This window comes from Pipistrellus hanaki (genome assembly GCF_964339955.1).
Source record: "Pipistrellus hanaki genome assembly, chromosome: 6".
Taxonomy (NCBI): Eukaryota; Metazoa; Chordata; class Mammalia; order Chiroptera; family Vespertilionidae; genus Pipistrellus; species Pipistrellus hanaki.
The window spans coordinates 45374599-45402409 of NC_140508.1; the positions used below are offsets into that span (position 1 = coordinate 45374599).

The 27811-nt window shown below is 40.8% G+C and overlaps 1 protein-coding gene across 1 annotated transcript; it reads left to right on the plus strand.

Moving 5' to 3' along the window:
• The first annotated feature begins 3502 nt into the window (after window positions 1-3502).
• On the plus strand, window positions 3503-23627 carry SERPINB5 (serpin family B member 5). The gene is made up of 7 exons (XM_084887289.1): window positions 3503-3590; window positions 9470-9644; window positions 11908-12045; window positions 14080-14197; window positions 16588-16730; window positions 18811-18978; window positions 21823-23627. Exons 2-7 carry the CDS (start codon window positions 9477-9479, stop codon window positions 22213-22215), a joined length of 1128 nt encoding a protein of 375 aa, XP_084743415.1. The 5' UTR covers window positions 3503-3590; window positions 9470-9476; the 3' UTR covers window positions 22216-23627.
• Window positions 23628-27811: the final 4184 nt, after the last annotated feature.

Below are 27811 nucleotides of genomic sequence, written 5' to 3' on the forward strand. Positions count from 1 at the left end.
AGAAGACACAGGGCACTACAGAAAAAGAATTAAAATCACCTTTAATTTTACTAGCCAGAAATAACTATTGTTACAATTATTTTATGCATTTTTTTTTTACATCTTCTAAGTATACACACACATATGTAATTTTTAATGCCAAAAATCAAGGAACCCTTAAGTGCATTACAGTGAGAAGCAGAAGTCCCTAAATATACATATACATTTATATATTTTTTAACCTACTAGGGCACAACTAATCTTGAGAGTATGACTCTTTCCTTATTGTTTGTTTAGTTGTCTTGGTGTTTTATTTTCCCTTTAAGTTTGTTTCTTAGCAGAAAATTACATGTAAATCATTTTTCATAACAGGTGAACATTTACTATAAAATTTCTTCCAGACAGATGGCTTTTTAAACACTAGAAGCATGATGAGACCAAGAACATGACAACATGTTAGGCTGTTGGGTTCTTGAAATGGATGTAATTAGGGTAAAGGATTATAAATCTGAGGTTTTGAAACTTTTTTTTTGTCTCAGAAACGCTAAGGCATGCCTTTTTGCATCTTTCCTGTCTCAGTTTCTCCACATGTGAAGAAGAGATATAGCTTTCAGTGGCTGGATGGAAGCCTTTATTGTATCAGTTCTGTGAATTGCTAGACATGTGCAAGGTTCTTGTCATTCCTTTGCTGTAAGGGGCGGGGGATGCCATATGCATTGGAGGCACTCATACTTAAAAAAAAAATATGTTATTGATTTTTCACAGAGAGGAAGAGAGAGGGATAGAGAGTTAGAAACATCGATGAGAGAGAATCATAGATCAGCTGCCTCTTGCACACCCCCTACTGGGGATGTGCCCGCAACCCTTGACCGGAATCAAACCCAGGACCTTTTAGTTTGCAGGCCGATGCTCTATCCACTGAGCCAAACCGGCTAGGGCACTCATACTTATTAATGAGGTGAAAAAGACTTTACTATTTGTAGGTATCTGGGGAGCATGCTCAACAATTTGTGACTGAAATTTATCTTCTGAGACAGAGAGAGAGGAGAGAGAGAGAGAGAGAGAGAGAGAGAGAGAGAGAGAGAGAGAGAGAGAAAGAAGAGAAGAGGAGAGGAGAGGAGAGGAGAGGAGAGGAGAGGAGAGGAGAGGAGAGGAGAGGAGAGGAGAGGAGAGGAGAGAAGAGGAGAGAAGAGGAGAAGAGGAAAGGGGAAGGGAGGGAGAATATAAATGATTCTAAGCATGCTATAACAAAGCTCCTTTGAGTTGTTCCTGGGAGTGGCTGGGTGTGTCAAGCCATTCCTCAGCCCGAATGCTGAATAATCAAGTTATAATGTTTGCAGTGTTTCAACCTATAGGTAAGAAAAGGCCCCGACAGAAGAGTCTCCTAGGTTATTAAATATTTGGGCTGATGATTACTTTCGTTGAACTATAGGAAATTATTGTTTGATAAATTTGTATGATGGATGAATGGATAATTCATTCTTTAAGCTATATGTTTTCCCTTCAGAAGAAAACAACTACTCTTTTTAATACACAGTAATAACTTAGTTTTTGTGGCAAATAAAAAAGAAGAAACTTAGGTATTATTTTTGGAATTATAGAGCAAATGCTTTTTCCTACAAACAGGCATATCATTTCCAACTGGATATTTTAAAAGAAACATTTATTCCCAACAGTCAGAATTATGTCCTGCTTCCTTGGTATTGCTGAATTCTTGTCGCTGGACATGTTTCTGTCCGGGTTAGACAAGCACTGAACAGGAGTGTGACAAAGGGAATCTAGCCATCAAAAAGGACAATGGACAAAGCTCTCTGATTTAAGTGCAAGCCTCTTAAAATCTTGGGTCACAGTAGCAAGCATGCAGCAGCTGTTCAACAAATGATTCTAGTGACTTCGATGTGTGAATACCCTGCACTGGCCTTTTGGCCACTTTGACATTCCCTGCGGCTGTGCCTGTCTGAGGAACAGTGGAAGTGGTGATAATCACCACGATTATTATGGAACACATGCTGAGTGCTGGGCACTCACATGGATTGTCTCTTCACGTGTTTCATTTTACAGATGAGCAAAGGTGATCCTTGATAGGATCACTACTTTATCTAAGATTTATCAAGTGGTGAGTGGTAGAGTCAGTGTCCAAGTTTATGACTTGGCCCTCACACCCACTTTCCCCATTATAGCTGGATAGTGAGATTTTTGAGAGGAATCCTTTCCACATCACTAACCTTCTTTCCTCCACTTGCTCCACTGATATCCCAAATTCTACTGTTGGAATTTAACTTATTGAGTTTATGACTTCAAGGTTGGTTAATAATAAAATACCTAGGGCCTGGTGGAAAGGAAATCTATTAGTCAATCTTAGTTTAGCAAAATGAGTTGCTGTTATTCCTTTAGTCAAGAAGCATTTATTGACTCCATACTGTCTATCAAGTCGATACCAAGTGCTGGTGTTACAAAAAGAAATGAGGCTTTACCTTTAAGATGCTTGTATTCAGATAGAGGAGAACATAAAAGAGATAGATTATTTTAAAAACAATGTGATAAGTGAACACTAGGGAATTAGGTGAGCACAGAGGAGAAAGAATTGGCTCATTTCAAGGTCCTTTCCTGAATAGATTTGGTAGGAAGAGAGGAGGTCCCACTGCATGATGGATCTTCAAGTTAGGACAACTGGCATATACACAAAGGGTGGGCTCCAGAGAGATTTCAGGGCAGAGCTCTGTAAACCAAATCACCATTTTTTAAAATTAAATTATTATCTGTGTACATATTTTAACATTGCCCCCCCCCCCCAACACACCCTCCCTCCCCAGAGTTTTGTGTCCATTGGTTGTACTTATATGCATGTATACAAGTCCTTCGGTTGATCTATTATCTCCCCCAGATTTCCCTACCCTATCTGCTGTAATTTTACAGTCTGCTTGTTGCTTTACTGTCTCTATATCTATCTTTTGGTTCACCAAATCACCATATTTTATTGGTAACTCCTTCAAGCATTTTCTATTATCAATTTGGTACTATTTATTTTGCTAAATATAATTTATTTGATATATCCTCTTCTTTCTTTTGTGACCACCTTTTCGTTTAATAGGGCGCTAGCTCTTTGGCATCTAACAGAATGAGCTATTGTAATTTACATGGAAAGGATGGGGGTTAGGGTGCTTTTTGTGGCACAGCCATATTTGAGAAGTATGAATTATTTACAACCATCACGTGTGCCTTCTCTTTCATGTAATAGCTTACCTTCAGATTACTCATGGGTTACTAGAGTTGCTCTTATGTATGTATTAGGCCAAGGCAGGATTTATTGCAGCCCCTTCCTGCCTGAGCATGTAGGAGCCTTTGGAAGCTGTGCAGGCAACAGCAGCGTTAGCCTGAATAATTTCTTCAATCTTGGAGAAGCTGCCAGGAGACATGAGTAAGGACTGAGCATGCAGAAGTGGGAGGAACGAAAGTACAGGTGGGGCGTGGCCTCAGCGGGCGTGGCCGGGGTTCAGGTGAGCTACTCAGCCCGCTCTGACCACAGAATTGCTTCCACAGCGAGGTCCTTCTGAGCCTCGCTTTCCTTTCCCCTTGCCGTGGTGTGTTTTCCAGGGTAACTGCAACTCCAGGTAAGCAAAGTGGGGGGTGGCAGGGCTGGTGAGTTCCCTTTTCAGGGCAATTCTTAAAACAAAAGAGGTGTTGGAGCTGATTCAAGATAGTGAACAAGGTTGACATAATGGGTTATTTTCAAGGCTTGGGGGCTGTTGCCCATCACGCTCCACACAGGCAGTATCTCCAGCTCTCAGTCCTTTGGGAATCAGGAAGCCACCTAGGGAGAGAAATCATTTAGCCATACAAGGTAAGAATCTGAAGAAATAACATGGCTGGGGGGATTTGGAAGTGGTGGAGGTGGTGGTGTTGGCATAGGCCCAGCAGTGACTGATGGAGAAGAAAATATTTCTGAGCACACTTTTAGACCTACCTTGGAATTAAGAATGAATTTTGAAATTCTTATTTCAGAAAGGGCTTCATTCTCAAAACCCGGAGAAAGTGGCAACACATTTGAATGTCTGACTCACCTTCCTGGTTGGTTTTGTGTGCTTTAAGATTCAGACTTCAAAACTGCTCTTCTTCTTGGCATTTTTAAGCATCTAGTCATTGTTCACTTACTTGAAACTGCCTTCTTCTAAGCAGAAAGTATTCTCCCTCCCTGTTTCTGGGTTCTAGGATACTGGAAATAAAGTTATAGATTTCAAATATGCATTCTTGGGCAACTTTTCAAACAGGTTGGCTCATCGTTTTTTTTTTTTTAAATAGTGGCTGCTGTTTTTTATAGCTTTGTTTAAGAGTATCATATTGAAGATCAATTTAACATGCCAGGATGTTCTGTAGACTCAGATTCAGAGCCGAGGGGTCTTAGACGTATTTCTTCTCAGTCCTTCATTCTGTAGATGAGGAGCATGGCTCTCAGAGGTGACAACGTGGTGTTCTAAGTCACGCAGCTTATAAGTGGCACAATCAGTGGAATTTATGCCTTCAAACTCACAGCTTGTGGACATTTCCATGACACCATGGGTATTCTTAAAAGCCTGTCATCCTCTACACCACTCAAAAGGTTTGATAGAATTAGGTGGGTCTCAAAACTCAGTCTCCATCAGTAGGTGAAAGAATTGGCTGAGTTTCTTGATTGGGGGAGAGAGAGAAGGAAGCCAGCCTGAAGAAAGTCCCAGAAAATGACTCAGATCTACATCTTTGCTTCTTAACACCTTTAATTCTGCCACTTCAATCCCTCTGGGTTGTGGGTTGACTTTGAGGTTTGCAACCTCAGCAATCTTGGTCACGCTGGCGTGGCCAGTCTGGCTCTAGTATGCTGTTAGGCAGCAGTGGGATGGCTCAGTGGTCAAGATCAGGCCACTGATAGGACATCTCACAATATCAGAGCAAAGCAGAGGCACTCTTGCCATAGAAAATTAGGCCCTGACCTTATTACTAATAGCAGTTTGTCCTTTCCTGCTAACCATGGTCTTCCCGTATATGTTTACTCCTTTCATCACTTTCTTTAATCCTGACAGTCTCTCACACTGCAGAAGCTCCAAGGTCTCCTATTTTCTTAACCTGGCTCTGTTTTTTTCCCCTCTTGAAATTGGAATATGGACAGCAAAGCTGTGTTTTTAGGTGTCTGGTAATAGTTATTATACTCTACTAGGCAAGATTCCTCAGGCCATTACTTAAGATTATTTTTTCTCTGCATTTTTCTTCATTTGTCATATGAGGCAGGTTAACATGACAACCACAATCACCTGACACAGTGAAAAGAATTCTAAGTAATGAGAAAGCTGTGCACCTGGCTGTGTGTGTGCATGCATGTGTAGAGAAGATTGTGGTGGGTGATCTGTAGGGAGGCTGAACATATATTGTTCAGTACACAAGATGATTGAGAATGAAAGGGGCATGTCAGAACAGCAAACATGAGCCAGGACTGTCCCAGGCATTGGGATATATAGGCAGCCTGTCCATAGAGCATTTATCTCATGCAAATGGTCTACCGACAAGTTTGAGGACCATTGGCTTAGATGCACTAAGGACTTTGGGAATCTTTGTTCAGGGGCTGTAAGTCTAGAGAAGTGAGCATGCCTGATCCTGCTCATGTTCTAGTGCACGCCCTTCCATTCATTTGGGATTCCTTGCAGTCCTTTTGGCCCACATTTTTTTCATAGCTAACTCCCACTTGTCTTTAAGTCTCACCTGTAGTGTGACTTACTTAATGGCACTATCTCTCAGGAAACTTCACTGAGATTTCTATGATAAGTGAGCTCTCTCTCACTCCTAAGGGTTCCCATGACAACCTGTGATCCCCAAGAAAAGCCCAGGACTCATTACACACATCATGGCATTAGGCTGATAGCTGCTTGAAGGCAGGACCTGTGCTGGGTTCACCATTGATTTCTTAACACTTAACTTAGTATCTGACATGCATTTGGTACTCAGTTAATACTTTTTAAATGAAAGCACTATAACATTAATTGTTGGTGACATAATGGTGGGAAGAGAACAAGAGATTCTCCAGGGAGGAAATGAGAGAAACAAAGTTTGTGTTGATTAAAAGAAGAAGAAGAAGAAGAAGAAGAAGAAGAAGAAGAAGAAGAAGAAGCAGCAGCAGCAAAGTATCTTGGTATCTCTGAAGGATAATTCAGGACATGTAGGAGTTTTTGAACTCTTAACTTGTGAGAGAAAAAACGTCAGCCAAGACACAGTTATGGAGGGTGGGGTGCGGTGAGGTTGGATGCACCAGGCTGGGTGCTGGGAGAAGTGAATGCTGGGGCTGGTTTTACCACTCTCCCTCCCTTCGTGGGTGGCCTGGAGAATCCCTTCATCTTTGTCTGCCTCACTTTTCTCATCTGTAAAAGGAAGAAATGGAGGCAGATTAGATCCATGCCAAAATCTTGTCCCACTCTAAAGGTTTATGATTTTAGGACATATTGCAAAAACCAGGCAACTTAGTGATAAATTCTTATAGCTCTTGTTGCATTTGAATTATTACTTACATTTCTATTTCACTCTTTTAAACTTCTAAGTGACAAAACATGCAGTATTTTCTACATGGGAACTGTAACTAAAATTGTCTTTGTTATACTAATTTGAAGGTTTTCATGAAGACCAAAGAAGTTATCTCTGCAATGAAGTGATAATAAAATGAAAAAAAGTCTGTGGCAATTTTAGCACTCTGAGCAGAAGTCATTAGAAATGTAAATTTACTTTGTAGGTCTTATTCATCTCTACTTTATACCCATAATTTTTATAGTATTTGTTACTAAAATGGTCCATGTAGAATCTGATGCTTTTTCCTGTGTGTGTAGCTCACATTGCTAAGGTCTGCTTAAATGCTTTGACTGTCTTGTAGCATGGGGAGGTGGCCACTCACTGTGGCCCAATCATCCCTTTGAACTACCTTAGCCTAGATAAGCTCTGCAGTGTTTTTGGGTCACTTGGGACCAATCACTGAACAACTGATCATATTTATCCGACAATATCTGATTAAGGACTTAGCAGGTAATTGTTTGCTTCTATAGAAAGTCCCATGTTCAGACCTGACCTTCCCTTTCTCTCTCTCTCTCTCTCTCTCTCTCTCTCTCTCTCTCTCTCTCTCTCTCTCTCTCTCTCTCTCTCCACCTCTCTTTCTCTCTTCCTTTCTCTCTCTCTGCAGCGCTTTAAATTTTTATTGTTGAAAGTATTTGTCCAGACCTTTTCTGATACCTTTGTCAAGCATTAAACAGCATTGTTGTCTCTGGGACCTCAGCTGTTAAAGGCTGCATAAACTTCCTCAACCTGTAAGAGAATTTTCTGAGAAAGGAGATAGCACATGGATGGCAGGCAGGCCTGTTGGACTCATGCACTAACTAAGGATTCTCATGCAAAGGAAGGGACTCTGGAAGGAGGGTCTGCACCCTTGAGAAAGCCTCAGATGTCAGGCGTGCTCTGATTAACATTCTCCAACAGAAGAATCTATATCTTGAATTGCGACACAGTGTTAAGTGCCACCAGAAGCTTGTACTTAGAGTACTTTATCAAGACTAAGTGTATCTCAAAATGTTATAAAGGATAATAGAATAAGTTTCGGTGGGACAAAATGGTAACATACACATTTCCTTACTTTTTGGTACACTTTGAAGTGTTTGTAGTCAAACTCCCTCAGCAGAGTTCTCCCAGGTCTTGAACACAGGTTTTCTATACAAAGGAAGTCAAAAGGTTAAAAGTAAAGTTTGTTATTGATTATGGAAGATTATTGGAATTTCTCTCCTTGAAGGTAGTGAATGACTGCATTCTGGGAAGAACTACTTGTGTTTGTTAAAGCACAATTGGTATGTTTCAGATTATTATTAATGTGATTAGGCCTCAGCTGTTGAAGCTTTGAGAAGTTTACAGGGATCTGAGCAGAGACTTCTATATTTGGTGAAAAAACTGTTCATTCAAGCTTCTCAATCTGGTCGAGAAATAGCTCATGTTGACAAACTCAGTATTATCAATTTTAAATTTGCTCCTGGACAAATGACTCCCTAGAATCTTTTGTGAATTTTCTTTTTATTTCCTCATGATGGACACACTGGTCCAAATACTCTTCACACTCCCATTTCTGTCTCATTTCTGTTTCCCATGCTGGTCCCTGAGACTGGAGGTGTGCAGAGTATTCGGCCCCTGACCCCACCCCACAAGAAAGAGAATAAGGCTGTGGACCTTAAAAACGTGTGAGCTATCCACCCTGACTTAAGATGGCCTTGAGATAGGTTTGCAATGAGAACACTGATTTGAGTATACTTAGCTGTGCTTGCCAGGGACATAAAGTAAAGGAAGAAGAAGTCTTTGGAAGTGACCAGTGAGCATGAACAGGGTCACAACCTGAGTGACTTAATTCGGAAATGTGTTCTCCCACAGTCCTGGAGGCCAGAAGTCTGAAATAAAGGTCTCAGCAGGGCCATCTTCCCTCTGCAAGACTATTCCTCACCTCTCTCTTGGCTTCTGGGTTGCCAGTCATCCTTGGTGTTCCTTGGCTTGTAGAAGTATCACTCCAATCTCTGCCTGTTGTCACATTGGTGTCTTCACATCATCTTTTCTCTGTGCCTGTCTGTCTCTGTCTTTCCTCCTGTCCTTTCTGATAAGGACACCAGTCATATTGGATTAGGACCTCAACTTGATTAAATCTACAAAGACCCTATTTTCAAATAAGTTCACATTCACTGATACCCAGGGGTGGGACTCCAACATATCTTTTGGGGGAACACAAATTCAACCCATAATACCTACTAACTATTAAACAGAATCACACAAAATTGCTGTGATTTGACTGTTTTTTTATGTACAAAAATGCCAGTTTTGTATGCCTTAACCTCAATCCTAATTGAAACAATATGGATAAATAAAGCCAACTGATTCTGTTCAGTGACATCAACTGCTCTGACTACCTGCTGAGGAAGAGGTGTGATCACCGGGCTCCTAACAGTGGCCTTTGTGGCTGAGTATGCTTGAATTTGAAGATTTCAGACAGCTGCTCAAACCAAGGACCTCAAATACTGGACCATTCAGACCTTAGGGCATTTGCCCACAAGTTTCTTTCTCACTGGCTTTTTAAATTGCATTTAGTGCAAAGTTCCTTCCTCTCTACTATCCAAGATCATTACTTTGTTTAGATGAATTTTTTTTTTTTTTAGAATTTTTAATTGATTTTTAGAGAGAGAGAGAAAGGGAGAGGGAGAGAGAGAAAAAACCATAGGTATGACAATGAAACATTGACTGACTTCACTCCTGCACACCCGCTTCTCCCCCGCTGCCCACCAGGGATTAAGCCCATAGCCCAGGCATATGCCCTGACCTGGAGTTGAACCAGCAAGCATTAGGTGCATGGGACAATACCTAACCAACTGAGCCACACCAGCAGGGTTGTTTAGATGGAATACTTATTGGGTTGGCAGAATTCAGGTGAGAAAGCTTTAAAGACCCTTATCCTTTGTTTCAGGCCCACGATGGATGCCTTGCAACTGGCAAACTCTGCTTTTGCGGTTGACCTGTTCAAAAAACTCTGTGAAAAGGAGCCAGCAGGCAATGTCCTCTTCTCTCCAATCTGTCTCTCCACCTCCCTGTCACTTGTTCAAGTAGGAGCCAAAGGTGACACAGCCAATGAAATTGGACAGGTAAGCCCCACACCTTGTTTCTGCTTAGAGAAAGACTAGAATTATTAGAACCCACGGTCAGTGCCTAAGGAAGGATGAATGGGGCTCTGTGGTCAGAAATGCTCAGGATTGAGAGTTGTGCCACTACTAACACTTTCTCAATCTATTCTCAAATGTAAAAGAAAGCTTATTTATTTGTCCTGCAACCCTGACACCATGTGTGATGGAGAACCTGGGGATGTTCTAGGTAATCACAAGTTTTCCACTAATGAGTGGCCTTTGGCAAGTTACCCAACATCTTTCTACCTGTTATACTGGAAGAATCAATCAAGGTGGTGTTTATAAAATGTTCCACTGCAAAACCCCAACCAGAAATAGTAGAAATCTATATCCACGTATAATGCACAACATTTATTTACAGCATAATCTTTATTATTTTTTACTGAGGTATAATGGAGATTCAACATCATGTTAGTCTCAGATATCAATGATGATTAATATTTGTATATATTGCAAAATGATAATCACAGTAAGTCTATTAACATCATACATAGTTATAGAATTTCTTTTTTTGTGATGAGAAATTTTAATATCTACTTTCTTAACTTTCAAATATACAACACAGTATTATTAACTGTTGACACCATGCTGTATTTACATTTCCATGCCCTATTTTATAACTGGAAGTTTGTATCTTTTTGCCCCCTTCACCCATTCCTCTCATCCCACCTCCATTTACTTTTAAATAGTAGGCGAACATCCCTCTAATTCCATTCCATAATTATTCTCCTGTTGATTATCCTAGGTTCAACAGACTCTGTCCATGAACTCATAGCATTTAAAAAGGGAATATCTTTTATATACAAATGCCCAGAGTATGACCCATGAAGTCTTCTTTGGGTCCTGATAATTGAAGAATTTACACTTGAAATTGTGTGCACTTGAAAAAGAACCTTCAACTGTGGGAAGAGGAGATGTCTTTTCACCTGTCCTGCTCTATCGCCTTCCCCACGCCCTCCAAAATCTCTCCCCTATCTCCAATTACTCATTTTTTCATCTCCCATTAGAGGGGGAACAGAAGAGACAACTTCCTGGGAAAGTCTGTTCCCCAGTAATAAGGAAAAGGTTGATGTAGATGCAGTCGTTCCTCCAGCAGTAGTTAACTGATTTTAAAATTTTCTGGTCCTTTTACCTGTCAGCAGGAATGAGAGTTATGCATGGCCTTGGACTAGCCAATGTGACCTTATAATAATGGGTTCCATGTGCCCTTTTAGTGACCTTACCTGAGGGGTGGCCTCCAGGCACAGTTATGACTTAGGAGTAAGGAGAGAATCGCCTTGTGCTGACATCACATTTTGAGGCACTGTGAAGCAGAGGAGATACTGGGCTATTGATTGGGACAAAAGAAAAGTTAGGAACAAATGAAAAAATTTAAGTCCTCCAGAAGATGACATCCTAGTTGTAAATGGCTTAGAAAGAACATTTTGAATTGATATATTTTAGGTGTTTTACGTATAATATCTGTAATCCTCATAACAACTCAGAAAAGTAGGTATTCGTAGTCCAGTTTATAGAGGGAAGAGTGAAGCTGGGCAGAGCTGGGCTAGATTATATTTCAAGTAGATATAGGCTGGGAATCAAAGGCCAGGTTGTCTGACTCTTGCCCACCCAGGGCAGCCCACCATTGGTGGTAAATGACACATCAGCTCATTTGGCACTTGTCAGAGGAACTAAAGGGACTAGATAGAGTCTCCTCTACCCTGGAATCTGATATCCTTCTAATGATAGTCCCTTTTGCTATAATCTTTCTCTTCTTGTCTGAATTACATGGAAATTGTAACTCAGTTTTACTCTTTTCCTTCCAAGTTTGGGGAGCCTCTGTGTGAGCATTAGAGGCATCATTTTGAAGAAAGGGTGAAGTTTCCCAATAGTTAAATCCAGAGAAGATTATCTTCATGGCAGATTTTCCCAATGGGGACAATTTGGCCCTCTCCTACCTCTGGGATATTTGGCAGTGTCTAGAGACATTTTTGGTTGTCACAAATGGTACCTAGTAGGACAGAGATACAATACCCAGATACTCAGGACAGTCCCTGAATCCCCTCACCTGGCAACAGAGAATATCCTGCCTGGAATGTCAGCAGGGCCAAGGCTGAGAAGCCTTGCTTTGTGGGACAATGGAGCAGGGAGACACAGCATCCCCCACGGAGGAGGGCAGTTACCATGTCTCCTGCAGCAGTAAGACACATGTTTCATGGGTTGTGGACTTTTTTTCTCTTCACAGGTCCTTCATTTTGAAAATGTCAAAGATGTGCCCTTCGGATTTCAAACAGTAACATCAGATGTAAACAAACTTAGTTCCTTCTATTCGCTGAAACTAATCAAACGGCTCTATGTAGACAAATCTCTGAATCCATCTACAGTAAGTGGTTCAATGCTATTAACAAGATTTAATTTTTCCCCAGGATTGGCATTGTCACAAGGTCAGACTCACAGCTTCCCGCCCCCCCCTTTCCTTTTCTTTTCTTTTTCTCCAGCAAAATTCACCTCTAGGATGCTTATTTATGATTAAAGACTAATTGAAATAACTCAGCCCTAGTGGAGAGGTTGAATATAGCGGGACTCAATTGTAGTCACATCTTCTAGCTCAAAATACAGAGAAGCTCATGAGCTTCTCTGGTCCCTCTCAAACACTCATATATCCTCCCCTTCCTCTTAGCTTCCTCATTTGGAGAAATGGAGAATGGAGTCACTAATAATTTATCTTCATGGATGCAAGACAGCTCAAGGTTCACACCTTTCTTCTTAAAGAGCAAAACACAAAGCCTCATTGTTTATACACAGAATGTTTATCTGATTTTCTCAAAATCAACAGGAAAAATAATAACTATGAATCAACAGTTCATCAGTCACACATTGTTTTTGTTTCTTTTCTTAGGATGGTTATGAGAGGGTCTAAACAGGTAGTTTTGGGTATTTAATGCCAGCCATTTCTTGAAGGGTACGGTACCACACTTAAATTTGATCCCAGAGTATAACATAATATTTTAAAAATCTGTACTTGAAACATATAGCCCAACATCCCAGATTACAAAGAAGTTCATTCTCTGTTAGTAATATAGAGTTGATTTAATTTATGCTTGGATGGACAGAATTTTAAGCCTTCAAAAATCTAAGAGGTAGACTGCCAGTTAAATATTTTACCATTTACTTTCTGCAGTAGCTGTTTGAGGACATTGGTCACTAGACATTTATTTCTTGTTGTTTTAAGTCACACATATACAGCCATTTTTTTCTTTCAACAATCACCCAGAGAACTGAAATAAAATATTGAGATGTGAGTTGGGACCTAAGTAGATAAATAATTTAAAAGCTCCCTAGAGAGTCCTTAAGGAGATGTTTAATGCATGTTGTGGCTGGCAGTGAGGACTGTGGAGGTCATTAATCTTGTTGAAGCTCCGATGTTCTTGTGTGGTCCCTGTTCTCTCAGTCAAGGGCAATACAATCCCAAGGTTGGGTTGCAATGAACAGAATCAATTTGGCTAAGGCTACAGCTGCTCTGAAGAAATCGAAGAAGCCCGTGTTAGGACAGTTAGTCAGCTATGTTCAGTTTGGTTGAGCTTCCATTCAACATTTTGAATTATTTCAACCAAATCAGGAATTGCGAGGAATTTTATTTAAGACTGCTTTCCATGGCTCATGTTGGTTGTATAGCATCTGAAAATTCACTCTTAATAGTACAAACAGGTGTGGTATCAGGAGGGCCACCTGCAGCAGAACTACCTGGGTGTTAAAAGTGCAAGCTCCTGGTCTCAGAGCACTTGAATCAAACTCAATAGGGATGGTATTTAGGGTTTTTCATTTCAATAGCATTATAATCAGAATCACTGCTATGTTCCCTATTGCACTGTTTCAGACTTAGTGTGCATCTTGATAAAATGCATGCTCTGATTCTGTAGGTCTGAGATTCTGCACTGCCAACAATGTTCCAAGTGATGTTGAAGCTTTGGTACTTGGACCACACTTTGAATAGCAAGAGCCTGTAGAATATTTATTTCAGTGAGAGTAAGAGTTTTATGCTCATAAAGTTCTCTTTTCTGTACATTTCTTCTATTCTAAGACACATAAATGTAAGTACATTTTGATGTTTCTGAAGTCATATTGTAACTGTTACATACATTCAACATGGTGTTTCTTTTCCAACCAAAGCTGATACTACATGATGAATGCGTTTAACAATTGATATTGTCTTAGAATTGAAGGAATGAAGCATTCAATACAAAGAAAAGTCATTGACTTTTTCATGAGGTTTCAATTTACTGAATAGTGCAGATTTTGGAAGTGTATTCATAGTAATAGACACATAAAAGTTTTTTTGTGAGAGCCATGTAAAAATGTGATGGTTTGACCACAGACGGCAAGTACTTTGTGATTTTATGAACTGGATGCTTTTCAGGAGTTCATCAGCTCCACGAAGAGACCCTATGCAAAGGAGATGGAAACTGTTGACTTCAAAGATAAATTGGAAGAAACGAAAGGTCAGATCAACAACTCAATTAAGGATCTCACAGATGGCAAGTATTTTTATCTATTCTGCTTATGAACTTATTCTCATGAATCTTTCTGTTAAGCAAAAAACTGAACACCTAGGGGACTCCTGAGGTGTTTTTAGTACAGAAGCTAAATTCTTGCCCATCGAGCCATTTCAACAACATAGATTTCTGGACATTTCCTCCATCACCTTATCACTTGGTAGGAATTCCTGGTGCTTTGGTTTTATTTAGGCAAGTATACCACATACCCCCCGGGAGCCTCAGCTGTGCCTCTAACAAGTCTGGCTTTGGGCAAGTTTTGAGTCCAGTTTTTCATTGTGGACATGAAGGGCTTGGACTATCACTTGATGATCCCTGAGAACACTATTAGCTCAAACATTCTACAGGGTTTTTAAGGAAAAAGGGATAGAGAGTCTTAAGCAATCAAATATACATATAGCAAAAGTAAAACAAAACTAACCATAGTGGATGGAAATGTGTCCTCAGTCCCATAACTCCCCGACCCAGTTGGTCCTCTGAGAGCCACTGGCTCTTATCTGCAGCATCTACCTGGTCCTGCCTCTGGCTCAGCACTTCCCTCAGTCTCTCCTTTTTCTGAATCCCACCTCCATTAAAATTCTGTGAATCTTCCTTGTTGGAAAAGAGTTATAAGTAAGATGATTTTGGATGCAAGACAGTAGTCCACATCTCTGTTCTAAGCACACATTTATATTCACTCAGGGGGCCTGTTGGGACACAGCACCTCAATGTGAGGGTATGAACAGTAGCGATGGGTTTTTCAGGCACCACTGCAGTCTGGTGAGCAATAGGCTTCTGAGGCAGGGACACACGCTTCCTGTAAGAATGGCCAGAGCCACTCTGTGGCTATGAGGGCTCAGGAATGATAGAATCCATACCATAGCTTCAAAGTGAGGATAGGGAAAAACATTGGCCTTGGAATCTTCAAGTCCTCAGATTCAAATCTAGACACTGCCATTTACTAACTGAAGTGTTTGGATACAGAGCCTCAGTTTACTGAACTGTAACATGGGGTGTATGTTGTATAATTTAATTTTTACATGTTTTTGTTTTGTTTTGTGAGGATGAACTTAGATAATATGTGCTAATCAATAATGTATGATAGCCAAGATGGTAGCCATAGGTTTGGATGCACACACACAAATGTATGCATGCAAATATATTTGTTATTGAAATGAAGTCCCTATCCTTTTATATGTAGAGAGAAAACTGGTATGACATCAGGTTAAACACAGTTATAAATAAAAAGCAGATTCTATTTAAATTGTTGTATAACAGTTTTGTTATAGAATTTTTAAATAATAGTATTTTCCCTCTTTGGACCTTTGTTTTAAAATCTTCATAAATTTAAGGTTTTTATTGGAGATGGTAGTTCAGTGAAAAGGCCTCTGCACTTGGAATCTGGAGCTCCAGGTTTCAGTTGAAGCCCAGCTCCCCTACTTCTCTGGCCTTCGAGTTTCCTCGATGACATTATTACATATTCGACAAGTCTCGGAGCATTGGCAACAGCGGTGACATAATGTGCAGGTCCCAGAGCAGAGTGAAACTGCAGGGTCCTTTATTTAAAAATGTATTAATTTTAAGATGGTGACAGAAGAGCATTAGCCAGTGAAGGGACCTTCACATGCAGGTCACACAGGTTGGTGCCGTGTGCCCAGAGATTAGGCAAATGGAAATCACTTGCAAAAAACACCGGTCCCATTCAAATAGGAGGGCTTAATTTCATTAGGGGGTTATCACCACTGAAGTGTTCTGCTGTTGTGACTATGGCGACTACTGTTTCGAAGGAGCCTGCTGACCTTGGTGCCACCTGGCTGCCACGTGGGGAGAGGTGGGGGACTGTGGGTGCAGAGCAGAACGCTGTCCTGGTTCTGACCTGCTTTTTAGCTGAGCAAGCTAGAAAGCTACTTGGCCTCTCTGAGCCTCAGTTTCCTCAACTATAAGATGGGGATAATGATCCTTGCCTTGGAGGATCACTGTGAGAGACATGCGCTGATACATGTGTCATCTTGGGCATGACTTTTCACCAAGTCACTGCTTCCTCATCTATAAAAAGGGGAGGAATGCACAATCGCGTGTATACACATGTCCAGCATGTGGCATGGCTCAGGATGAGCATTTGGTAACTTGTGTCTTTCTTCTTCCTCCTCTTTGGTTCTTTTTCCTCCTTTCCCCCTTCATTCTCCTCTTTAGCTACCTTTGTTAAGTCCAGGTGTGGGGAAATGCAAGGAGAGAAAGGAGTCCTTCTGAAATGATGTGCTCTATCTCTCATACCTTCCCTGGTATGGCTCTGGCAGGTGTTAAATACCCAGTGAGTGGGCAGGCATGTGTATAGTAGGTGTAGTTGGGAAGAATAATCCTGTGCAATTTGTGGTTTCTACAATTGTTTGCAGGCCACTTTGAGAACATTTTATCTAACAACAATGTAAATGACCAGACCAAAATCCTCATGGTTAATGCTGCCTACTTCATTGGAAAGTGGATGAAGAAATTTCCTGAATCGGAAACCAAAGAATGTCCTTTCCGAGTCAACAAGGTATGTGGGCAGCAAGTCAATAGGTCCCAACTATAGATTTGAAAATTACAGCCATAGAGGGACCATAGGAGTTCACCCCAGTGAGGGAAATGAAGGCACAGGGGTGGTGTGCCTTCCCTGTTAGAAAAAGAACCATAGCCCAGAGACTCTCTCTCTTCTCCAGAATGCTCTCAAAGTATGAGCCGAATGAGGGCTTATAAAGCTCACAGCCCAGTGGGTAAATCTAAACCACCCACTGGAAAATGCCTACAAATATTAGGGATGATTCACAAGAAAGGCAAAGAAACAAACTAAATCCTAACCTCAGAGGCCTTTGAATCATCCCTGAAACCTGGGTCATTTGAGGATCTTGGTCCAGGTCAATACATTCCTCTGCTCTGTTTCTCATCTGCTCATAGTGAAGTCAATGGTTATGATATTTTAATGTATGAGGTGCTTTGAGGCAGTGCTGGCTGTGAGAAACCTGTTTTGCAGGAAAGTCTCATTAATACTCCTGGGTGAATAATGAGGCCATTTCCCATGTGAAAAAGAATTAATGTGATTAGGTAAAGTGCCTCTCTAGAAAGGAATTCAGAGAACTCTGACCAGAAAATTGACCTATTTCATTCAAGGACCTAGGCCAACCCAGGAGTCTACATGATGATGATGTGATTTGGTCTCATTTAATGAGATATGACTGTGTTAAGAAATCAGACTGAATCCCAGGTAGCACAATACCTGAAGGGAGTGTGTTTACCTGGTAGCGCCTGTGCATTCATTCTAGTTTTCAAGTTTCTCTTAGCACCTTGAGTACCTAGCATTAATAACTTTTGTTTTTGCCAAATATTATAACAGCACCTTTGAAACACTAGAACCCAGGAAGAAAAGACCTTCAAGATACAATTTATACCTGAGTTAGCTGAATTGGCATTTGGTACTTTTCTTTGCACCCACAATATTTTATTTTCATTCCCACCTGAGGTGCGCTTTCCAGAGTGAAATAGAATTATATACTTACTTATCTACATCCCTCTTGAGTGCATGGGCTTTGTAAAGGCAGAGATAATGCCTCATTCATCTCGGTTTCCAACTCCTGGCCCAGACCCTGGACATTTGTAGGTGCTCAGCAAATGTCAAATGAATGACCAATCTCTAAGGGTCAGTTTGAGTAAACAGTCAATAATAGACCAAACCTGATTGGCCTTTGGGACCACCATGGGTCCCTATACAAAATCTATTCAGCATTTACATTGGGAGGGGACAATCACAGCTAAGAAGGCTACCTGCTTCCTCAAAAAACCCAGACATCCTAGGATGGGAACCCGGCCTTCCCTCCACTTCCTCTTCCTAACTCACCTGACAGTGGCCTTCTCAAAGCTGCCTGCAGGGCAGGATTGACCCTGCACATAGATACCAGGCACAAGACATTTGACCCTTTAGACTATATTTTTCACATATAGGTTATTGGGTTTTAAACATGGCTTTGAAATTGATTGATCTCTCAGTGTTTCACCTAATAAAACAATAAAACAGGACTCAAAGCTGCGTGGGGACACACCCTCCTTTATAGTGCAGAGGTCATTACTTTCCCTTTGTTTCCTTTGACTTGCTTTTGTCAGCCTGTGAACTTTCTGAGGGACTTTACTGAGCTTCTCCTCATGTCTTGTGGTGTCTCCTTTAAGGACTAGACTAAATTGATGATGTCATAGTATTAAAAGTTTAGGGTAGTGTTTATTCTAACAAAGGTGGATACACACACACACACACACACACACACACACTTTTGTATTACTAACGTAAAATAAAAAGGCTTAATTAGTTTGATTTCTCCCTCCAACAAAGAAAGAGAAAAAATATTTGATGTGTTTTATGGAATTACAACAAGAACAAATTAATGCATATATACTAGTGTGTGTGTGTGTGAGTGTGAGTGTAGATATATGTGTCTATATATGTGTGAATATATGTGATGTGTTTATATGTATCTGTACATATAAAAGCATTAGTCATTGTCTTTCATGGAGGAAAATAAAATAGATATCTCTATATATGCATGTGTGAATGAAAAAGGAAGCAGCCCAGGTTTCTTTTCCTCTTCCAGACGGACACCAAGCCAGTGCAAATGATGAATCTGGAAGCCATGTTCTGCATGGGCAACATTGACAGTATTAACTGTAAGGTCATAGAGCTCCCCTTTCAAAACAAGCACCTCAGCATGCTCATCCTGCTGCCCAAGGATGTGGAGGATGAGTCCACGGGCCTGGAGAAGGTGAGGAAGGAGGTGGGTGGGCAGCACCAAGGTACCCTCTGTGTTGGCAGAGCTGCATGGCCAGCCCTGTGCGGGGCTGTCTTCCTTATGCCTCACCTGCTCTGTCATTTCCAAGGGTTTGTGGTCCTTTCGGGGCCTTTCTCTTTAATGTTCAAATAGCCAACATTTATTTGGCACTTACAGTGTGTTCAGAACTGTAAATTCCTTGTGTGCACTACCTCATTTAACTCTCACAACAAGCCTAGGAATATAGAAACTATTACCACAGCCGTTCCCAGTGAGGGAGTTGAGGCACAGAAGGGTAGATAACTGGTCCATAGTAGGTAACATGACATGGTCATCAGTGGTTTGTAGAATCAGATTTGAGCCCAAGAAGTTGAAATCCATGTACTTAACTCTAGACTAGAGTTTCTTATCATTAGCAACTTGCATCAACACAGCATATTTGTTAAACAATTGATGAGCTAATATTAATATAGAATTATTTACTAAAGCCTACAGTTTATTTTAGGGCTCACTCTGTGAAGTGCATTCTGATAATCCTCACCTGGAGGATATTTTACCATTGATTTTTAGAGAGCGTGGAAGGGAGGGGGAGAGACTCAGAGAGAGAAACATCAATGTGGGAGAGTCACATGATAGGTTGCCTCCCGTACATACCCGGACCTGGGTGGGGATTGAGCTTGCAACCCTGGGATGTGCCCTTGACTGGAATCCAACGTGGGATCCTTCAGTTCTCAGGCCTACACTCTATCCTCTGAGCCAAACTGGCTAAGGCACATTCTATGAGTTTTGAAAAGTTCTTTTCATTCATATGCACATATACGAGATTTTATTATGCTTCATATTTCATACACCTTATCTGAGGCACGATATTGAAAGGTGGTAGAAGTTTTACCTGCTTGTGAAGGATGTAGTTTCCCCTCTGCTGGTCAGCTGGTCCTGTGGCCCACTGCTCTCCCTCACTCCCTGCCGCCTCCTAGCTTCCCTCCACCTGGGCCTGCCTCAGCCAGGGAGGAGGAGGGAATCTTTGAGGAACCCAGGAGTCACCTGCTGTATTTTCAGTCATGCCTCAGTGACTCCTTCACTTTTTAAGGTTGATCTAACTTAGTCACATCTTATCTGTTACTTCAGCTATCATTATGCTTGTTCTACCATTTGTTCATTGAATTCTAAGTCCATCTCCATTCTTCTTTTACTCACCCGTTTCTCTGTTTTACTCCACTTCATGCCCTCCTCTCATTTTCTTTGCCAGCTATTATTCAGCTGTTTCCTACTTTACTTACTTAAAATATCCACATAGGTGTTCCCCCTCCCCCCCTTATATGATAGAATGAAAGGAGCAACTTAAGATGTGCTCAATGAACTTAAAAAATTTGTTTTTATTGACTTTAACAGAGAGAAAGGGAGGGTGAGACAGAAATAGGAACATCAATGATGAGAGAGAATTGTTGATTGGCCACCCCTGCACACCCCCTACTGGTGTTGGAGCCCACAACCTGGGCATGTGCCCAGACCAGGAACTGATCCATGACCTCTTGGCTCCTGGGTCATAGCTCAACCACTGAGTCACACTGACTGGGCTCAATGAACAATTTTAAGATGAAACCATTTTATGCTTTATTTCATATCTCTCATTAAAAATATTTTGTTGAATCCAATATTTCCAAAATACTATCATTTTAACATGCAATTGCTATAAAATTATTAACGAGATATTTTACACACTTTGTATTAAGTCTTGGAAATCTGCAGTGTATTTTACACAGAGAGCATTTTTAAATTCTTACCAATCACATTTTAAGTGCTTTTCATAGCCATGTATTGGCCACTGTACTGGACAGTATAGATATGGAGGTTTCCTGTTAGGGCAGATGAATATTTAGCTTTTATGCAGATTAAGAACGTAACCTGTCATCTTTTAAGATTTATTGAGGTATAATGAAACAAAATTGTAAGATACTTAAAAACCTAATCTGTGAGCCCAGTTTAGTGTATAGCAGGATGATTTGACAAATGTATAAATTGTAAAAAATTAACACACCCATCACTTCACATATATATATATCTATATATCTATATATTTATATATCTATATATCTCTATATATTTTTATATCTTAAAAAATAACCAACTGAAATGAATGCATTCATTGCCTACTCTCTTAAAGAATGATCATAGACAGTTCAAATTTTTATTCTAACAAGAATTTACCTTAGCTTTAATTTGAGTCATTAAATTTGATGTTAAGCAGAGTACATGACTGTTCTGTATATCCTAGTAGTGAAATAAAAATAAGTATTTGAGGAATCCTATGTAATAAAAGGCTACTATGCAAATTGCCCCCTCCACAGGGAGTACAACCAAGAGGTTGACCAGAGGGTGGGGCCAGCCAGCCAACTTAGAGGTTCCCTCTCCCATCACCAGGCCCAACCAGGCCGATCGGGATGGCCTGGTTGGATCCTACCCATGCATGAATTGGTGCATCAGGCCTCTAGTATCATATATGAAAACACTTCTGATTTTGTATTTGTTTCACTATTATTTATGCAACACTATAATCCATGCATTTGTTTCTATAAAGCTACTCTACAGCTTAAAAGAACTGCCCTCATAAATTGCAGTTTAAAGGGACCACAGTTGTAGGGTGGGGTGGAGACCAATGGTAGGTGGAGGACCTTAAAAGAGAAGCTAGTCAGTCACACACCTAAACTGCAAGGCTGATTCCATTTTTGATGGTTCCTCTGTATTACTTTGAAACCGAGCTCACATGTTTTTTCATCAAGCAGGGTCTTTTACCATAGGAAGTAAAAACAATAATTTCCTGTCCTTTTCGTCCTTCAGGTTGAAAAACAACTCAACTCAGAGACACTCTTGCAGTGGACCAATCCCAGCACCATGGCCAATACCAAAGTCAAACTATCCATTCCAAAATTTAAGGTGGAAAATATGATTGATCCCAAGGCTAGTCTGGAAAACCTAGGGCTGAAAAGTACCTTTGATGAGAGTACATCTGATTTCTCTGGAATGTCAGAGACCAAGGGAGTGGCGCTCTCCAATGTTATTCACAGAGTGTGCTTAGAGATAAGCGAAGATGGTGGGGATTCCATAGAGGTGCCGGGATCAAGAATCCTACAACACAAAGATGAATTCAGGGCTGACCACCCATTTATTTTCATTGTCAGGCACAACAAAACTCGAAACATCATTTTCTTTGGCAAGTTCTGTTCTCCTTAAGTGGCAGAGCCCAGGTTAAGTCCCACCTGACTTTTCTGTAAAATCTACATCCAGAGGATCCCTTCCTAAATATGATAACTTGTTAATATTGTGGGAGGAGGAATGTCTCCTTGTCCTATGTAGCCCTCACACTAATAGGCCTTTTTCCCCCCCACCTTTTCTTTTATGCCCCCTTTCTACCCATCAAAGACAATACTTTGAATGAAAAGAAAATATGTATTCATTATTTGTCACACTATCTAGGGTTATGGGCAGAAATACAGTCATTCAGAAAGAAAATTCCTATAAGGAGCTTTGCCTTCCTTCATTGGGATACAGAATGTTCCAGATGTTCTCACTTTCCTGAAAGGCTAAAGAAACTGGTTTATGAGACCTGACAAACTTTCCTGGTTCCAGAGAAATGTGAGCACATAGTCAGGCTACCGTAGGTCCACACCTCCTTATGTTAAACCCTGAGGGGCAAATGTATTTTTCAGGCTCTGATTTTGGGGATGTTTAGAAAGATAATATGTTGCACAAACTGTGTTATGGAAGTCTATTGAAAGAGTCTGAAACAATACCCTATATTGAAATCATTACCTTGATATTCCTTCCATAAAATGTATAATATTGACACAGAATGGATAAAGGTTTTGCTGACAAATGGGATATGACATCAGCTTGTGAACGGGCTTTGTTTTCAGAACGTTTTGAGAATTTGGAATGTTGGCTAAGGAATTGCAGACCTAGTGTAGCTGACTTGCAGCCCCTCAAAGGAAGGTCAGATCTAATTCATTTTCACTTTTGATAGAATGACCACCTGGTTGGTGACAGACTGATAGCTGGGGCTTCTGACTCAGCAAGGTTTTGGATGTTTGACAGCCAGGGCCTTAAAAAGCACAGGGACCCTCACGGTAGCCAATGTAAGAGTTTTATGAGTGTTGAAGGAACTTGCCTCTTTGCTAATGTGATAGTGGGGAAGGAATAAAACATACAATTTTAGAAAATATAACTAAAGCTACAGAAGTGCTCATACTGCTTTGACATACTTTTTCTAAGACTATGGGTTTAGTTACTATAGATAGCTAGTCACTTGCATTAATAGTAATTTTAAAAATTGACCTGGTAAGTTATCTATATTCCAAGTTCACATATTAATTTACTATCAAAAGAGCACATTTACTGAAGGTTTTTTGACAATACATTCTCATCTCTTCCTTGTAAATAGGTTCCACTTTCTTCTTGGAAGGATCCATATAAAATTTCTTTTATGCTATTGACAATAAAATATTATTAAACTACATGTCTTGTTTTTTTCTCCATAAAGTTAGATTTACTATTTTGAAATAGAACCAAGCCATATATTTATGAAAGCATTCCTTTACATAAATGATTTTTTGAAGGATTGATATCAAATAAAAATAATTACTGTCTCTGTTCCCCTGTCTTCCTTTCTCTCTGCCCACCAGCTTCCTCCTCTTGGGGTCAAGACTCAGGGGAGTCTAGAAGGACTTTCAGCTACATACAAGTATATCATGAAATGGACGCCTTTGGGCCCAGCCTCAAAATACGTATAATTTTATCAAGTAAGCTGTATATGCTAAAAATGTTTTCTTATTAAGTACATTTTCCTCAACACCCTGTATATTTGTTTTAAATTACTTATAGTTTCCCTGAATCTAATATTCAACATAGTCATTTTCCTGTCCCCAAAGTATGTCCAAATAGAATGTGTCTTCCCTTGCAATAAATGTTAAGTTCCAAAAGTGACAAATGCCCCACATTCTGACAAGAAAAAAATCATTTGTGCATGATGGTTGGGGGTGGCCCAAACCACTCTTGGCTCCTTCTCCCCCTTCTCTCGGCTATGAAACAAGAAGTAGTGGAGACTGAAAAGCTTAATGAGTATTTAGAGGGGAGATTAGTATTGAAGCCAAGTGTTCAAGGAGCATAAAGTCTCTCTTAGAACTTAAAAGCATGAAAATTTTTTAAATTAACTCTTGCTTGGGATAGTCTAATCCAGTGATTTTCAAACAAGGCCAATTCTGCTCCCTAGGGGTCATTTGGCAATGTCCAGGGACATTTTTGTAACAGCTAAGGGGAGGGTGCTACAGGCATCTAGTGGGTAGAAGTCAAGAATTTTGCTAAACATCCTACAATACCTGGAACAGAGATAATCACACAACACCAATAGTGGGCAGCTGAGAGACCTAGGTCTCTACTGACCTAAAGGACAGATGCTGGCTGAAGGGGACTCTAAAACAGAGCAAGAACAGCCTGGAGAGGGAGTGGAAGCAGGTCCCTGCTTGCTTCACTACACTGAGATGTGGAGGCAGCCAGGCTTGGTGATTCTGAAATGTGTGGGGTCTCCAAGGCCCCCACAAGAACAACAGTTAAGGAAGGTCCTTACCCCTCACCTCTTTTTCCTTCCCTGGCTCCACAAGTTGAGCCCTGTGGAAGGAGGAGAGTAAGAGCAAGGTGCATAAATGGTGAGGAAACCGCTTCCACTTCTGTTCCCCTGTGAGGCAGTGAGCCCAAACCAGCTGTGGTGGATGGAGACGCTCTCAATCAAAAGAACATTTTTTTCCGACTGAGTGGCTCAGGGGCTGTGTTGACCTATGAACCAGGAGGTCATGGTTCAGTTCAAGATCAGGGCACATGCCCAGGTTGTGGTCTCTATCCCTAGTAGGGGGCATGCAGGAGGCAGCCAATCAATAATTCTCCCTCATCATTGATGTTTCTATCTCTCTCTCCCGCTCCTTCCCTTTCTGAAAAAAAAAAAAAAAAAAGAATGTCGTTCTGATTTAAAAAAATTCTCGGCTTTTTCACTTCTGAAAATGTCTTTGTTGATATATGAAAGTGACTGGATGGCATTTAGTTAAGGGGATTTGGTCTAGGAGATGGGAAGGGAATGCAGCAGAATGGGTCTGGAAGGCCCCGGAAACAAAGACTTTAGCTGCATTTCCCAAGCACTCTGCCAGTCCAGTCTACCAACAAACTGGCTGCAAGTACATTGTCTTATTTACTCATCACAACACATATATGAGGAGGAAACCCTGACCCTTAGAAGTGAGGATACTAAGACACAGAAGAGCTGTAAAATCAGCTCAAGGTCATAGAGCCAATGGAAGTTGATTGCTAGGTTTGATGTCTAGCCGACTGAGCCCAGAGCTGTAGCTTGACCTCTGTATTTGATGCCCCCATTTTCCAACCGGCACCCACCCTTGACAGATGGCCACTGAATGTACCTGGAAAAATTCCTCTCTCCTCTATGTCTTCTCTAATTTGGAATTCTCAAAGATCCATCTCATCCTGGTAGTCCTTTTCTGTCAACCAAAACATCTACAGGTGTAACTGCCTGAGTAGGTCTATTTGTAGAGACTCTTTTGAGAGCCAGGTGTTGTACTTGAAGGTGCTTTATGGACTTTACTCTGTTTGCTCATTTTCACAATATCTTGTTAGGGGCTAGTTCATCTATTAATCTATTTCATGAGAAAATATGGCCTCAAAGGAGTTGATAAAGAACCAAATTGGTAAGCAGCAGGATTGAGCTGCAGCTCTGACCCCAAAGTCCACACTCATTTGAACTATGACTTATGGCCTTTGGATCACACATTGGGGCAGGCTCCTCTGGATGGCTTTGCTTAAAGTCTTGTATCACATGGGCCCCCAGTCTACCCATTGTTGCCAAAGTAATCAGTCTGTCCCTGTCCTTCAGGAAAAAATATAGAAGACAAACACCTTGGCCCTGTGCTCCTCCCCAGCAGGACATCAGGAGCAGTGGGTCCTCTTTCCTTCCCTGAGAGCCCAAGGCTACCTGGCAGCCACTGACAGATAGTGGACTTCTGCCTCAGCTGGCTGGGCCCAGAAAGCACTGAGGAGGAAGTGGGATTTTGGAAGGGCCTGGAGCCTCAGTCCCATGTGGACGGACAGAGAGAGGGAAGGGAGTCCACAAAGGAGAGATGTGTACTCATTGGTTATGGAAAGAAAACAAAATGATGCACATGAGGCTCAGAGTGGTTGTGAAATCTGAAGGAAAAAGCAGGAGTTCAAATTGAAATTGTGGCTGTGGGATGGGCACTGGTGGCCAGGTGGTCTGATGATGGCAGTGGCCAAGGCTGAGGTGTTACAACAGAGCTGCCTTTCAATGATCCTAACAAAACTGGCGCTATAAAAATATTATATTATATCTATCTATCTATCTATCTATCTATCTATCTATCTATCTATCTATCTATCTTTCTATCTAAACACACACACACACACACACACACACACACACACACACACCTACTTCAGAATGGGATTACTGAGTCATACATGGTACAAACATTCAATTTTGGTAGAAACTGCCAAAGAGTTTTCCAAAGTGGTTTTCCTTGATTATTATTATCAATGGTTACCATTATTTCTATTTTCATGGATTGTTATTTATTGTTTTATCTTTTATTATTAGTAAATAATAATTGATTAAAAATAATATTAAAATAATTATTATTAATGATTGCTTTTCCAACTAGGAATCTTCTCAACCCTACTGCCAGCATGACATGTTAAAGTTCAGCTTCCACAACAGGCCCATGAGGACCTGTTTGAGGTGGAGGGTACTGAGAGGAGAGACAAGGAAAAAATTTGCTAAGCACACATGGCTGAGTTGTGTGGTTAGGATTTAACCTCTGACTCTGATTCCAGAGGTCCCACGTTTAATCTCCATGTATATGATTACATTAAAACTTTTTACTTGGTGAATTAAACCATTTACCTCCAGGGGCAGATTTACTTCTGTTTATGTTAAAAATGAAATATTAGGTTAAATACAAGACAATGAATGTAGATAAAGATAAAGCTCAGCTAAATATTTATAGAAAAACAAACTTTCGAGGAGTGTTTACTTTTCAAACATTTCTGGTTCAGTCTAATACGCTTTCTGCAATTCTGAGCTTTTCCCCTCAGGGATCATATTCAGTCAACTGTATGGCATTTTCTATTCCCACCAGATTTGAAAGGCTTCCTTTTTTAGTTTTAGGTCTTTGAACTGGTTTCTACAACATTCTTGCCTTCCACCCACCCCACTGATGTGAAAGATGGAATAGATGGGCATTTCCCTGTTCAATGGCTTCCTCCCTGTCTCTGTCCTCCACCCGGACAACAGCAGCTGCCCCAATTTGTGAGGGCTTTCAAGTGAGGAGATCAAAGTGTCCTACTGACAGTAAACCACTGTTCTTAACCCAAGTCCTAGAACAGAAAAATTAGATGGCCTCATTCTTGCTAGGGATAAGATTCTAGTGGGCATGTCCCTTGCCATACCTGTGTAGCCTGGACGGAGCCTCCTCATTTGTCCCATGAATGACAGTTGCCAGGGGCAGGGAGGTGGAAGAAATGGGGAATTGTTCAATGGGTATAAAGTTTCAGTTATACAAGATGAGTACGGTGTCAAAATACAACATTGTGCCTCTTCTTAATAAGATGGTATTGTGCATTGAAAAATTTGTGAAGAGCATAGATTTTACATTAAGATTTCTTACCACAGTTAAAAAAGAAATACAGCTTGGCTGGTGTGGCTCAGTGGTTGAGCATTGACCTGTGTATGATCCAGGAGGTCACAGTTCAATTTGTG